Consider the following 13,561-nt stretch of genomic DNA (forward strand, 5'->3'; position numbering starts at 1 on the left):
AGTGGCAGAAAGAGGGAGAATGGCTTTAAACTAAAACGGGGGAGGATTAGGTTAGAGGTTAGGAAGAAATTCTTTACAGAGAGGGCGGTGAGGCCCTGCACTGCTGCCCAGAGAGCTGTGGGTGCCCCATCCCTTGGGACATTCAAGGCCAGGTTGGATGGGGCCCGGCACAGACCGAGCTGCTGGTTGGCAGCACTGTGCATGGCAGGGGGTTGGAATCAGGTGATTTTTATGGTCCCCTCCAACCTAAGCCATTCTATGATTCCATGAACAGCATCCCTCACTGTGAGCTGAAAACGAGAGGGAAAGCCTGCCAAGGGGCAGCACGAGGGAACCTGACAGCAGTGTGCCCATCACCTCCCTTCTGCTGTAGGATCTGCTGGAACAAGCTCCAGGTCCTGACCCCGTGCATTTAAAGAGCCCAGTGAAGGTGGCTGGTCCCAAGCTCTTAGGGACATGGCTTAGTGGGGAATACTGGCAATAGGTGTACAGCTGGACTTGATGAAGACTTAGAGGTCTTTTCCATTCTCAATGATCCCATGATCCAATGAAGCTTGGGATTCCGTAGGACCAAATCACAGCTGTGAGAGATACCAGCAGGCAGAGTCTAAAGACAGGGCAGGAGCTTTCCCTGTTTCCTTAGAGGTTTGTCAGCCTCTGTTCAACCAATTTCCTCTTTCTGAGGAAACTCAGAGCCTGACTGTAGAAACATTCTGCTGACTGAGACCTACCTCCAATTTGCAGCAGTTTCATTTTCTGAAGAGCTGGAGAGAATTTCAAGCACCTTTGAGGCTTGCAGCTTGCCAGCCAATGAGAAGAGCGTGACATACAGATACCTTCTATTTGTTTATGCAATTAGCCTGGCTTATCTATTTATTTGGCTATTGCAGAGCAACCCAATGAGAAAACAACTTCCAGAAATCATTATGTTTCCATGTAGATTAGGCAACCTGCAGTAAGAGCAAGCAGAAAATAACTCACTTCTTGAGATTCATATAAAAATAAGTTCAAGTCGCAGCCACATCCGCTCCTTAAGGACATCAGGAGGTCGCTTCCTGAGCTCGCAGAGCTGCAAACCTCCTCGTTGTCAGCGGGTGAGCAGCAGCACCAGCTCACAGTGAGCAGTGTGAGGGAACATGTCGAAAGGGACAGCCAGCGTGGGGGCAAACGGCTCTCCTTCCAGCTTCTTCCTGGGGTTGGGGGGGCAGCACAGCCTGCAGGAAGAACAGCATTGGAGGCCAACCTTCAGAACTGCAGTGCAAGGCTTCCCATGCCGTTAGCTTCACGGAGGAGGCATTAAGAGAGTATCTTTAGGTTGGCTAACATCCGTCAGCCCTCAGATTAACCCTAAGGAGGTGACTGCTAATCCCAGGAGCTGGCTTTGCTCGTTGGCTGGAGGCCCACCTTCCTGCAGGGAGCGTGGAGATGTGGTGTCCCACACCCTGCTGCACTGTTATCATAGAATCATACAATCATAAAATGGCCTGGGTTGAAAAGGACAACAGTGATCATCCAGTTCCAACCCCCTGCTATGTGCAGGTCACCAACCAGTAGCCCAGGCTGTCCAGAGCCACATCCAGCCTGGCCTTGAATGCCTCCAGGGATGGAGCATCCACAACCTCTTTGCATAGCCTGTTCCAGTGCCTCACCACCCTCCATGTTATGCTGGGAAATGGCTGTGCACAATGTCATTACAACACCTTTGCATTTTTTTCTACCCCTGAATGATTCTGCTGGCACTCAGCCCCAGGAATACCCACTGCTTCAACCAGTGCTGCTTGCAGGTAAACCCAAAGCAGTGCAAAAGCACAAACCACTTTCTGGCCATTCACTGACCAGGGTCCCACGTGCAGAATTAACCCAATGAAATTTGGTAACAACAAAAACCCTCCTGTGCTGAGGACAGATCCTCAGATCCCGGTCGTCAGGGCACACAACAGTGTCACTAATGTCAGCAGAAAAGAAAAGAGGAGGCTGCTCACTCAAGGAAGTTCCTCATGGCTTCACCTTCCGGCTTGCAGGAGATGTAGAGCAGCCTTCGGATGGCCCTGCAGCTCCGGATGGCCCTCACAACCCTGTGATCTGCAACGGCACAGCACCGTCTCACCATGTTCTGGTGACATTCCAGCTCCTCAGGACACCCCACTGCAGTGGGCAGCATCTGGGCTATAGGGCCAGTCTGAGACTTCCCAATACTGGCCCAAAGGTAGAGGCCATGAGGGTGGCTGTAGGGCCAGAGTGAATGTCTAGAGAAGGAGTGAGCTGGGGGCTTGGAGCCAGCACAACAGCTCACACACAGCTTTGCTCAAAACTGTCTCTTCAAGGTGAAAATAAATGGTATATCCTTACGGATCCCAGCCCGGGATGGGTTCACCACTGCAACAAGGGGTCGAGCATCCTCCCACGATGAGAGCAGCTCTGGTAACACAGCCTCTGCCTTTCCACTGTGAAATTCACAGTTTGAAATTCCTGCAAAGCAAAAGCAGACACACGAACAAAGTGCACTCTCAGACATCCTAACACAAAATCCCACTCTTTGTTGACTGGCTTTGACACGTTTCTCAGCAATGGCAGTGGTTGAACTTACCATTGAATGCTGCATTCCACCTGGCATCCTCTACTGCCTTCTGCACTATCTCTACACCAATGACCTTGGACACGTGGCGAGCCAGAGAGAGACCAATCGTGCCTGGAAACCAGGGATGCACAAACACACTGCATTTCAGTGTAGGAAAACAAGCATTGGAGATAATGTTGGGCATGGGAAGCACCAGCCCCAGGGAGCTGTGCTGCCCCATCCCAATGGCTGGGCTGGATGGGACTCTGGGCAGCCTGAGCTGGTGGGAGGCACCCAGCTCACAGCACAGGTGGGACTGGGTGGGTTTTAAGATCCCTTCCAACCCAACTGCTCTATGATTCATGCTGCTCACCCGTCCCACAGCAGACATCGAGGAGCACAGTGTTTGTGGCAGCCTGGCTCAGCTCCCTGACTGCCTGGTACAGCACTTCTGCTCCGCTCGTGTTCACCTGGAAAAAGGCATCTGGAGAGATGCGAAACGTCAGGTCCAGCACGTCTTCAAAGATGTGTGGCTCTCCATGAAGGAGCTGGAAGGGTGACTGCTCATGGGAACAGCGTGTCATGGTGCTGGAAGGACACATAAAATAACACTTGATGGGGGGCAGCGTTTCATTGCCCCACTCCTGGGGTGCACGTTTGCTTTTATTCCATACGAGCATTTCAACAAGATCAAGGAATTGTGACACTTTTGAGAGATCTGCAACTTGCTGAACTGAGAATTGATTAATAGGATCACAGTGACGTAGGGGGGGGTTGTGGCCCTTTGTAGAGAGTTGTAGCCCTGGGATGTATTCCCACTTTTGCTGCTGATGTGATTTTGGAATGACAGAACCATTGGATCATTTAGGTGGGAGAAGATCCCTAAGACCATTGAGTGCAGCCATCAGCCTGGCAGTACCCAGGTCATGTCCCTAAGAGCACTTTAGGTTTTCCCTTTTGTTCCCCAGCCTCAACATTCCCATGGGGCAGAACCACATCCAAGTATTTCTGATACTTCACAACAAATGCGAGGTGCAGCCACTTTAAAGTCATGTCCACAAGAGCCACCCAAGCACCAATACCTCTCCTGGAAGTACAGTGACGTCAGGGCACACGCTGCTCCAGGTCCGCAGGTGAAGAACTCTTTCAGCAATGCTTTCTGAGCAGCCAGAGCCTCCTGGAAGAGAGGGAAGGAATGGTTGGTTCAATATGCCCATAGAGCTCCGTGACATCCATTGGGATGGCCTGGAGCTGGCCCAGTCCCACTCACCTGGCCCAGATGCTGGGGGTGGAAGGTGACGACGGCCATGGTGTGGCCGTGCTGGGAGGTGCGCACCACCAGCTCCCTCCAGTGCCCACCTTCATGGAACAGGATGCAGGAGCCCAGCGGGGAGCGGCGGATGAACTGCTCATAGCACTGCACGGAGCACAGCACAGTGAGGGACACAGCCCTCATCCTCGTGCGATGCTGTGCCCCAAACAGCCACTGTTCCACCATTGCCCTCTGTACTATCTCTGCTGAACACCGAGAGAAAACTCTTTGCGAGGAAAACAACACGTTTCAATCGTCCCACTTTGTGATTCTCATCTGTTTTAAATAGCAATTAATTGCTGCTTCATTAATTTCACTCCAGAGGACACTTCCGAGGTTCCAGCAATTAACTTTTGTTTTTCAAAAAGCATTTTTTCCATTGGCCAGAATCAAAACAGATCCAAGAACACCACATAACTACACATCCATCTACACTCACATACTATATGTACTCAAACACACAACCAACGCAGTGTTCCCCCAGAAGGAGCCACAGCACTCTGTCTATTCTCCCACCTACAGACAGACGTGATATTTGCATCACCTGGGCCACTTGTTTGTGCTTTAGGGGTATGTTCTTCATGTGGTCAGTTCTCACGCAGACAATATTTCTTGCTGGAGAGAGAGAGATGTGTATTTGAGGGGTTTGTTTCACTGCAAACCATGCAGGTGCAGCGCTGTAAGCTCCCCAGCTTACAAAAGCCTTTCCTCTGAATCACCCCATTGTGCAAAAGAGAAGAAAAGGTGACATGTAAAGCCCAGCAGCTCCCACCCAGCACCACCCCTGGCCCCATACTGACCTCTGCCCGTCCCCACATACAGCCCCACCGTTTTGGGGTTCCCATCCGGCCCTCGGTTCACAGAGAACGTGGATTTGTTGCGGTACCCATTGACGGTGGGCTGAGGGAGGAAAGAAGGAAATCAAAGCCTTGTACAAAGGCTGCTCCAAAAGTGATGCTTCCTGTTTTATGATGTTGGGCCACAATGTCAGAGGCAGACACTGGGGGGATGGCAGAAGGGGTTGAAGCTTCCCAACAATATCCCGACTCCTTTTGTTGCCGTGTGACAGATGGCAGCAGAGGGACAGTCTGCCAGAATGCTGCCTGATGTCGGAGTGCAGATGAAGCAAAGGGGTGTCCATAAATTCTTCCACGCACAAAAATTGGCACCCGTTGCCATTCGACAGCACTTGCTGGGCATTTGTGGAGCCCAACCAGTTGGATGCAGCACGGCGGCTGCTGTGCTTCAGCAATGGTGACAGCAGGTCACTACTTCTGGTGCAGATTTGTACGAGTGCAGCATACAGCTCTTGTTCTGCAGTCTGCAAAGCAGAAGGCAGCAAGGGAGCTCCTGTGGAACCAACCATGGGCACTCACCGAGGGGACCACGGGCTGCAGGGGACAGCAGAGCCCTCCGGGATCCTGCACACCTCCTCTCAGCTCCAACAGATGTGATGTCAGGCTCTGCAGAACCTCCATCAGGCTCTCATACTTCACCTACAGAGCAGTCCTAAGCCAGGAACATTCCCACAGGACCACACAGCTTCTGTGTACCACACAGCAATGGAGGCACCGTGGCCCCAAGGGTGGGTCTGGGTGTTGGAGTAATGAAGCCTCCATTAACCTGTCCTGCACTGCGGAGGGCCTGAGCACCTTTTGTGCTTTAGAATAACTCAGGAATGAAGGCAGCAAAGGGTGGGGTTTAGGCTCAGTGAGGATGGTGGGGATGGGTTGGGGTGAGATTTGGTGACCTTTGAGGTCTTTTCCAGTCCTAATGATTCTGTGGTGTTGGACCAGGCTGCAGTGCCAGATGCTAAGGGCAGTTGCTCAAGGGGATGGAAAGGGACAGTTGGAGCAACACAATGGAGAAATTCCAGGTGTGCACACCTTACCTGCAGCTGCTCCTGGTATGAAAGTCTCCACAGCGGCGTTGCTGCATCTGCCAACCTGGAAAGCACAACAGCTCAGAGCTGCTTGGGGTGGGAGGAGCACAACAAACACAGGAGCCACAGCGAGCACAGGACAGGCTGAGCCTGGGCCCCTGTTGTCCTGGATGAGCCCCCATTAGAAGACAGAGCCAAGAACAACTCTATCTCCCTGGAGGTTTCCCATAGAAGAATAAGACACTCCTCCCATTGCTCACTGCATTCTCTGCCTTCTCACATCGTTGGTCACTGCTCAACGTGGACCAATGCAGTTTCTGCACTGCGTAAGGGGAATTACTGGCTCATGAACATGGCCAGTTCTCCAGGAGCAGCTGGGAGATGAACCTTGGAACCCACTGATATTTATATCCGAGCCAAGGAGAGAAGGAATGGAACACACAAAGCTGCCTTGCAAAGAAAATAAGGGAGGATGGGGCGAGATAGATATAATCCAAGCTGACCTAAGTGTCTATCAGGTGCTCAGCTGGATATACTGCTGTTCTTCCCCACTGGGGCTTTGGGAGCTGCATCCAAATCACCAGCTGATTTCAAGCACAGAGCTGTGAATCACATGGGTGAGTACTTTCTGCTTGCCAGCAGGGCAGTTGCTCTGTCCCAGCTCCTTCCCTCTTGCTTAGACCTCTTTGTTTGCCCTTTCCATTACTTCTGTCACAGCTGAGCCTCTCATTTCCACCTGAGAAGCGGATGGAGGTGAAACCTTTAAGCTCTCAGTGCAGTCCCCTGCTCTGGCACTGACAGTCACAGCCAGGCTGGTGCTTGTTGAGGGCAATAAACACCACGATTGCTCAGGGTTCTGACAGCAGACAGCTGAGCTGTACATGCAGTGTGCAACACACAGACCTTCCCAACTGCAGCTTTCCATACCCAAATGCTCCCCCACCACACGCAGCACACACCTCCCACGGCCGTACCTCTCTTCCCAGGAGGATGCTGGCAGGCTGCAGCCCTCCCCATCCTTCCTCCTTCTCCTCTTGGCTGCTGTCTCCCCTGTTGGCTGTCGGCAGTCCCACCCAGGCAGGCTGCTCAGGAACACGGGCTGTGGGGTCAGCAGGCGGAGACACCGGCGTGTCAGCATGGATGCATGGGGCAGGGCCATGGCAGGCAGCAGAGGGGCTCAGAGCCCTCCAGCCCACTGTGCGCCCCGTGGTGTCACAGCAGATGTCACAGCTGTGAGCCCCAACTGCACCTGGAATAGAGCAGCAATAGGCGTGATGCTTCTCTGGTCCTTTCCATCCTCAGATCTGAGCATCATAGGGAATTTTGTGAATTCCCCACGGATCAGAGCACGACTGCTCAGCTTTCCCAGCACAAAGATTCTCAGCAGTGACCCAGAGCTATCAGAGCAGTGATTTGGGCTCCTGAGCCTCCTGAAGACATCCCAGGCCTGGGATTAACATTGCATAGGTATCATTCCAGTTACTGAAATGAGGCAGAGCAGAATGGCTGCTGCTTTGCATAACCACCACATAATACTCTACTAATAATTTACAGCACAATATTCCAACAGTCTGATGGATCAGGATTGAAAAGGACACGGTTTCAAGTATGCTTAAAGCATGAATTTATTTATTTTTTGCTTCACCACGTGACACATCCATCACCAATTTAACTACACAATAAACAGTAATCTCTGATTAAAGCATATATCAGCTAAAATTCTTATCCAGGCAATAACAGCCCCAGGGTAACGCGCGGGGGGGGGGGGTGCTCCCCTTACATGCAAAGGGAACGAAAAATTGCTTTTCACCTGGGCAAGCTGCAGGCTGCAGCCATTGCAGTGCGGAATCCGATGTGTGCAGGGCAGCAGCAGCTGTGTGCTGTAATGGGGCTGTGCTGGGCTCACAGTGGGATCACACCAGGGCCATACCGGGGTCGCAGCACGGCGGAACCGCCGCCGCTTCCCGACAGCCCCCGCGTCTGCACGTCACCTCCTGCCTGCCAGAGATAATGATCCCAGTGCTGCTTTAAGCTAGAAATGAAAAGGATGTCGGTTTGCATCCCACCGCCTTCATCCTGGGGATGGGGCAGAGGGTGAGATGTGGGGCACCCAGCAGTGAGCACAGCCCTGCGAGCCCTGCGGCTTCCACTGTGGGGGAGGATGGCTGCGGGGGATTTGTGCAGCTGAGCGCTGCGCACAGGCACCGCTGCTGCAATGCTGAGGCTTCTGAAGCACACAGTGTCACTGCTGCAGCTCGTCAGCGCTGATCGGAAAAGAAAAACAGCGTTGTGACCTTTGTATGCAGCTTTCCAGAGGAAAAGCTTTGCTGGCTGTGTTTTCCCCCCACCTCTGCTAAAGAGGTCATCGCAGAATCATAGAATTGAATTGCCTGGGTTGAAAAGGAGCACAATGCTCATCCAGTTCCAACCCCCTGCTGTGTGCAGGTCGCCAACCAGCAGCCCAGGCTGCCCAGAGCCACATCCAGCCTGGCCTTGAATGCCTCCAGGGATGGGCATCCACAGCCTCCTTGGGCAACCTGTTCCAGTGCATCACCACCCTCTGTGTGCAATATCCCTCTCTCCTGCTCATCATACAGAGAGAAAAGAGGACTGAAGCTGCTCATACCTTCATTGGAAACATCAGATCATTCAGTCTTTAATGACATTTTACTCTCCCAAGTATTATTCAGGTGTTGGAGGTGTTTGTGGTCACTATGGCAGTTCGGTCTGAATGAACCCCCACCCCTCACTGCCCAGCTCTGCTGCCCAGCAGGGAGTGCACGCTGCTGCTCCACCTCTGCACTGCCCTAAGAATAAGGGAACAAATGAGGTGTAGGCATAGAACAGGATAAAAATACAGAGAAATATTCTCTTCTGCAGGAAGGGAGCAGGCGCTGATGAAGGCAGCAACTCTTGCACATCTCTCATGGGTTTCTCTTTCAGAGCTGTTGCAGAACAGCAGAGCTGAGAAGCTCAGAGCCAGCTGCTCCCACTGGGGCTCAGGGGCACCGCAGCCCCTCTGCCCACTGCAACCTTCCTGAAGCAGTGGCCACAAGCGAGCTGTGCTGTGCCCAGGATTGCTGCCAGCCCCTGCAAATGTGCTGGTGAGAGGGGCAAAGAGCTAAAGGAAGACCTGAGCTCGGTGCACGGAGATGTGGGGCTGAGCTGAGGTTAAAGAGGCTGCAGTAATAAGATAATATAGCTGTTGCTTTCATAGTTTGAGGTTGCAGGGCTGCAGCATTTCCTGACAGGTCTGTTGTGCAAGTCTGGCAGTGCTCACCTCTGGGCTCCATCATGGAGCAAAATATTCCCCTGCTCCATGAGCGATGCTTTAATGTCTCCTCATCCTTCCCTGATGCTTTTGCACTGCACCCTCTCCTGTCCCATCCCTTTCTTCCTCCCTCTGGTGAGAAGATGATCTGTCCTTAGTAATGATTCATTGCCCATTCCCTTCTCCTCTCCTCTCCTCTCCTCTCCTCTCCTCTCCTCTCCTCTCCTCTCCTCTCCTCTCCTCTCCTCTCCTCTCCTCTCCTCTCCTCTCCTCTCCTCTCCTCTCCTCTCCTCTCCTGTCTTCAAAGGAGCCCAGCTCTGCCTGCAGCTCTGCTCCTGCTCTCTGGGCTGCCTGGGGTCCCCAGGCCAAGGCCAAATTTCCTTTTGGCACTTACAGCTTCATTCGTGCTCAAAAATATGCTCTTCAGCTATGCCAGCTGAGGTAGGAACAAAGAAGGTCCCAGCTGTCCTTTCCTCCTTGTTTACTCCCATGGAGGCTCTGACCCTGGTGGTGTTACATGAATCGTAGAGTCGTGGAATCATTATGGCTGGAAAAGACCTCAGTGAATTGTCAGGCCCAACCCTGACCCATCACACCATGCCCACTAAGCCATGTCTCACGGAGTGGTTCCATCTTCCCAGCAAGCCTTGTCCCATAAATACCAGTGTCCAGAGCCAAGCTGCGATGAGGAAATCCCATTTTCTGGACCTTGACCCTACAATTCTGTCACAGACCTGCTGGGGGTCAGCCTGCCCTGGTTGCTCAGCAGGGCTCCCTTCAGCCTGCCCTGGATGGTGCAGAGCACGGCCCTGCGGAAACTGCTGGACAAGAAGAAGAAGATAATGGGGTCGAGGCAGCTGTTGAGGGCTGAGATGCAGAGCACGAGCTCGTTAGCGAGGTGCAGACCTTGCTTCCAGGGCAGGCTGGAAATGGCCTCGATCTGCGCCAGGATGTAAGGGATGCGGACAGTGTGGTACGGGGTGAAGCAGACGATGAAGATGATCAGGACCACGAAGGTCTTGGTGATGGCTCTCGTGCTGGTCTTCTTGTTCAGCTGCTGGGCCTTCACTGAGGAGACCTGGTGCAGCTTGGCAAATATCTTGCTGTAGAAGTAGAGGAAGAGCAACAGCACGATGAAGAAGGCGGCTACTGCGGCCATGTTGAAGGCTGCTGCCATGGTGCTTTTGCTCCTGAAATGGAAGCATTTATGGTCACAGGGTCCCTTCCCTCTTTTCTCGAAAAAGAAAGGCAGCATGAAGGCAAAGTTCACCACCCAAACCATCCCAGAGGCCAACGTGCTGCAGGACACGGAGTGAATCCTGTATTTCTGGAGGGGCCGGATGATCTTCAGGTAGCGGTCCAGGCTGATCAGGCTAAGGAAAGTGATGCTGACATACATGTTGAGGTAGAAGAAGGCCCCGACAATATTGCAAAAGACACGGGGCTCACTCCTGTCCTGGAAGGCGATGCGGAAGGGCAGGCAGAGGGCCAGCAGGAGGTCGGAGAGGGCCAGGTTCCTCATGTACACAGTGATGGAGGTCTGGCGCTGTATGCTGAATGAAAACACCCAGAGTGCCAGCACATTGCTGAGCAGCCCAATGGCAAAGATCAGTGAGTACATCACAGGCAGTGTCACTGAGAGGAACCCATCGTGGATCTGACAGCAGGAGTTGCCCAGGAGCTGCTGAGTGACTTCAATGGCAGGAGGGGGGGTGCTCTGAGGGTCCATCGTAAGCGTTCAGACCTGGAATGAGATGTGCAGGGAGAGCTGCAAGGGGTATTGGGGTGAGCTGGAGCCATGAGGGCATGGGGATGCACAGGAAGCACAGCCACCTGTGGTGCCCAGTGCCCCAGATGCAATAGGAAAATGGCTCTGGGCAAGGATCAGCTTCTGCCTGCTCTCTGTAGGGAAATGCCCACTGAGGATGCGCCCATTAAACACTGGTAGGAAAGCAGAGCCTGCTCCTGCTTGTCCCAGCTTCTCCCAGCTCTGTGCCATGAGGGAGGTTGGGAATGGGCAGATGAGACTGTGGCTGTGTGTGAGGAGAGCTGCTTAACAATGTCAGGAGTGGGGGTCAGCCCACCCCAAGCTCTGATTTCACACAAGCGACAAAACAGGTACAGCAAATATGAATTCAGGCAGCCCAGGGACCCAATGCTATGCACTTGGACATCCTCTGCCAGCACCTGCCCCACTGGGACCACCTGCAGAACCCTCTGCGTGCCCATGAGCTCCTGCGTGCCCCAATGCCTCCCTTCCCTTTCCACTTTCCATGATGCTGAGTGATGGAGAGCTGCAGAAATCTCCAGCTTCCCTCCCACATACCACAACTTCTCTAATGCCCTTCTCTGCTCCCTCCGCACCTGCCCAGCATGCCAGGACATCAGGGCTGCAGAGCTCCATGAGCTTGCTGCTTGCAACTCACAGTGGTAAAAAACCACAGGGGACTTAGTGGCCCACATTCATCGCTCACAGCTCACTGCATAGCAGTGTTGCCACCAAGCACGTGATGGTTTCAGAGCAGCGTGCTCTGCCTGACACCCGTCACAGTGCTCTGCATACACTTTGCAAGGGCCAGCACAGCCCCTGTGCATACAGACAGCACAGTTTGCATGTAAAGATAGCCCTGCAGCGACACAGCAATGTGGTCACCACCTGCAATTGGTCCCATGCCACAATCCTGCACAGCCCCAGGCTCTCCCTCCCAGCTCTGAGCATGGCCCCCCACCAGCTGGCATCCCTGACCCGGAGCCACCCACCTCACCTGGCACTCCTCAGCTCCTGCACCGGCTGTGACAGAGTTTCCTGTTCCTCGTGGTCCCTATAAGCCCTTGGCTGGCGATGACACCTCCCACCCCGCTCCCCTCCCACATGGGCTTGCCTGGTTTTCCCCTCCTGGCCCTTGTGGGGGAGGTTGTGCAGGAGGTAAACTCTGCAGTGCACCCAGGTGCACCGGACACAAATAGGCTGATGGTGCAGCAGGTGTGAAAATGCCAGCAGAAGGATCCCATAATCTACTCCTTTTGGTACCTGTGGGGTACCACCCCAAGGCCCACATCTCCCTGCCTCAGGGCTGCATCTCCTCCTGCCCTGTGGGGTGCAGAGCAATGGACAGGCACTGAAATGCCTCCAAATGACAGCTTGTCTGTGACAGCGCTTCTGCTAGAATCCTTTTTGGGATGGCAGGGAGAGCCCATAGGGGTGGGAAGTGAGGGTACAAGCAGCTCATCCCCACCAGCCCTCACCCAGCACGGAACCAACAGCAGTCACATGCCTGGAGCAGGTTGTGCCACGACAGTTTCCACCTTTGTGGATTTATTTATCTCCAGATTTGCCCTCACAGATGCAAATGGCCATGGGGAGTGGAGAGGGAAGGGAGTTGCGAGGGCAGCAGGAAAGAGGGCTCAGATTTGAACCCTTGGCTATGCTCCTTGGGTATCTGGCACCAACATCCCACCCCACCGGAGCACAAACTTAAGCAGTGTGTGGGCAGGATAGGAAATGCGTCAGCAGGTGCCTTGTTCCATCCACGGAAATCTCAGGGCTTGGTGAGGGGAAAGCAGAGGCCACCGAGCCCATTTTCTCCTCCTTGTCTCGGTATGTCGTGCTGGGTCAGCTTCACCTCCTGCCCTCGCTGAGTCAATCTAAAAGATAAACCCAACCTGCCAGACCGAGAGCAGAGAAATAGCTGTGAATAGAGAAAGCCTGGAGATCTCCAAGGGCATTTCTACAGCATCAGCTCACTGGTGTCAGTCATTCTGCAACGTGTACCTCTGGGTACCTGCACCCACGGAGGCACAGAGCATATCTGCTTCTGGCAATGGGAAAGGACAGAGCAGCAAGCAGCAGACTCCTGGTTTCTGTCACCCTGTGCAGCAGCCAGAAAACAGCAGGAGGAGAAGCGAGGCACGGCTTGTGGGGAGGACAGCCTTCCTGAGACCAATGGGCACTGCTGGGTGGCAGCAACCTGACTGCCCGCTCTGCCACCCCGTGGGCCCTCCGTGGTTTTGAGTGCAGGAAGAGCACTGCCTGCACACGGAGGGTGTTTGCGGGGGAGGCAGATCAGGTACCACAGCGCTGTCAGCCTGGGGGATTTTGTGCTGCAGAGGGATGAGTTACATTATCCACCTTGCGGTTTCAGTCAGCAGCTTTGTGGAACGCTCTGGAGTTAATAAGTCAGAGAGGGGTTTTCCTAGAACTCCGGGGGTGCTCGTTGCATGCACTGAACTCCACCACCCGTGTGAAAAACCGAGCGTGAACTTCACTCTCAGACCTCAACACCTGCACTGCCCTTTGGGACCGAGCTTTTACCCACGCAGGGAAGTTCCCACGGTGCAGCATCCGCACGGCACTCTGAGCGGGTTCAACGGGGCAGAAAGCTGAGCACCTCCTGTTTAGCACAGTGTCTGGGGACAGGGAGGAGCCAGCCTGCCGCGTACCCTCGGGATCGCTGCTGCCGGGCAGCCGCGGAGCACAGGGCTGCACGCCGGCCAGGGGGCGGGGCCTGCACGATGCGACCACGCCCCGTAGATGGGCGG

General features: G+C 53.9%; 2 protein-coding genes across 7 annotated transcripts; both read right to left on the reverse strand.

Moving 5' to 3' along the window:
• Positions 1-827: 827 nt before the first annotated feature.
• TRMT2B (tRNA methyltransferase 2 homolog B) lies at positions 828-8,191 on the reverse strand. Of its 6 annotated transcripts, none has more exons than XM_010715016.3 (13): positions 7,562-8,190; positions 6,726-7,000; positions 5,761-5,815; positions 5,246-5,365; positions 4,670-4,769; positions 4,414-4,484; positions 3,828-3,974; positions 3,640-3,734; positions 2,931-3,145; positions 2,588-2,689; positions 2,350-2,469; positions 1,983-2,082; positions 959-1,214 (listed from the first exon to the last, which is right to left on the reverse strand). In XM_010715016.3, the coding sequence occupies exons 2-13, from the start codon at positions 6,908-6,910 to the stop codon at positions 1,088-1,090; spliced, it is 1,437 nt and encodes a 478-aa protein (XP_010713318.1). In that variant the 5' UTR covers positions 6,911-7,000; positions 7,562-8,190; the 3' UTR covers positions 959-1,087. The 6 variants fall into 6 exon arrangements, with proteins under 6 accessions (XP_010713317.1, XP_019473619.1, XP_019473621.1 ...); XM_019618075.2 differs by lacking the exon at positions 7,562-8,190 and adding an exon at positions 7,001-7,081 and having other exon boundaries at positions 6,726-6,850; XM_010715015.3 differs by lacking the exon at positions 1,983-2,082 and having other exon boundaries at positions 828-1,214; positions 7,562-8,191.
• A 1,111-nt stretch (positions 8,192-9,302) lies between these two features.
• On the reverse strand, positions 9,303-11,880 carry LOC104912110 (probable G-protein coupled receptor 34). The gene is made up of 2 exons (XM_019618078.2): positions 11,788-11,880; positions 9,303-10,790 (listed from the first exon to the last, which is right to left on the reverse strand). The coding sequence occupies exon 2, from the start codon at positions 10,749-10,751 to the stop codon at positions 9,738-9,740; it is 1,014 nt and encodes a 337-aa protein (XP_019473623.1). The 5' UTR covers positions 10,752-10,790; positions 11,788-11,880; the 3' UTR covers positions 9,303-9,737.
• Positions 11,881-13,561: the final 1,681 nt, after the last annotated feature.

Source organism: Meleagris gallopavo, chromosome 9 (assembly GCF_000146605.3).
Source record: "Meleagris gallopavo isolate NT-WF06-2002-E0010 breed Aviagen turkey brand Nicholas breeding stock chromosome 9, Turkey_5.1, whole genome shotgun sequence".
NCBI classification, from domain to species: Eukaryota; Metazoa; Chordata; class Aves; order Galliformes; family Phasianidae; genus Meleagris; species Meleagris gallopavo.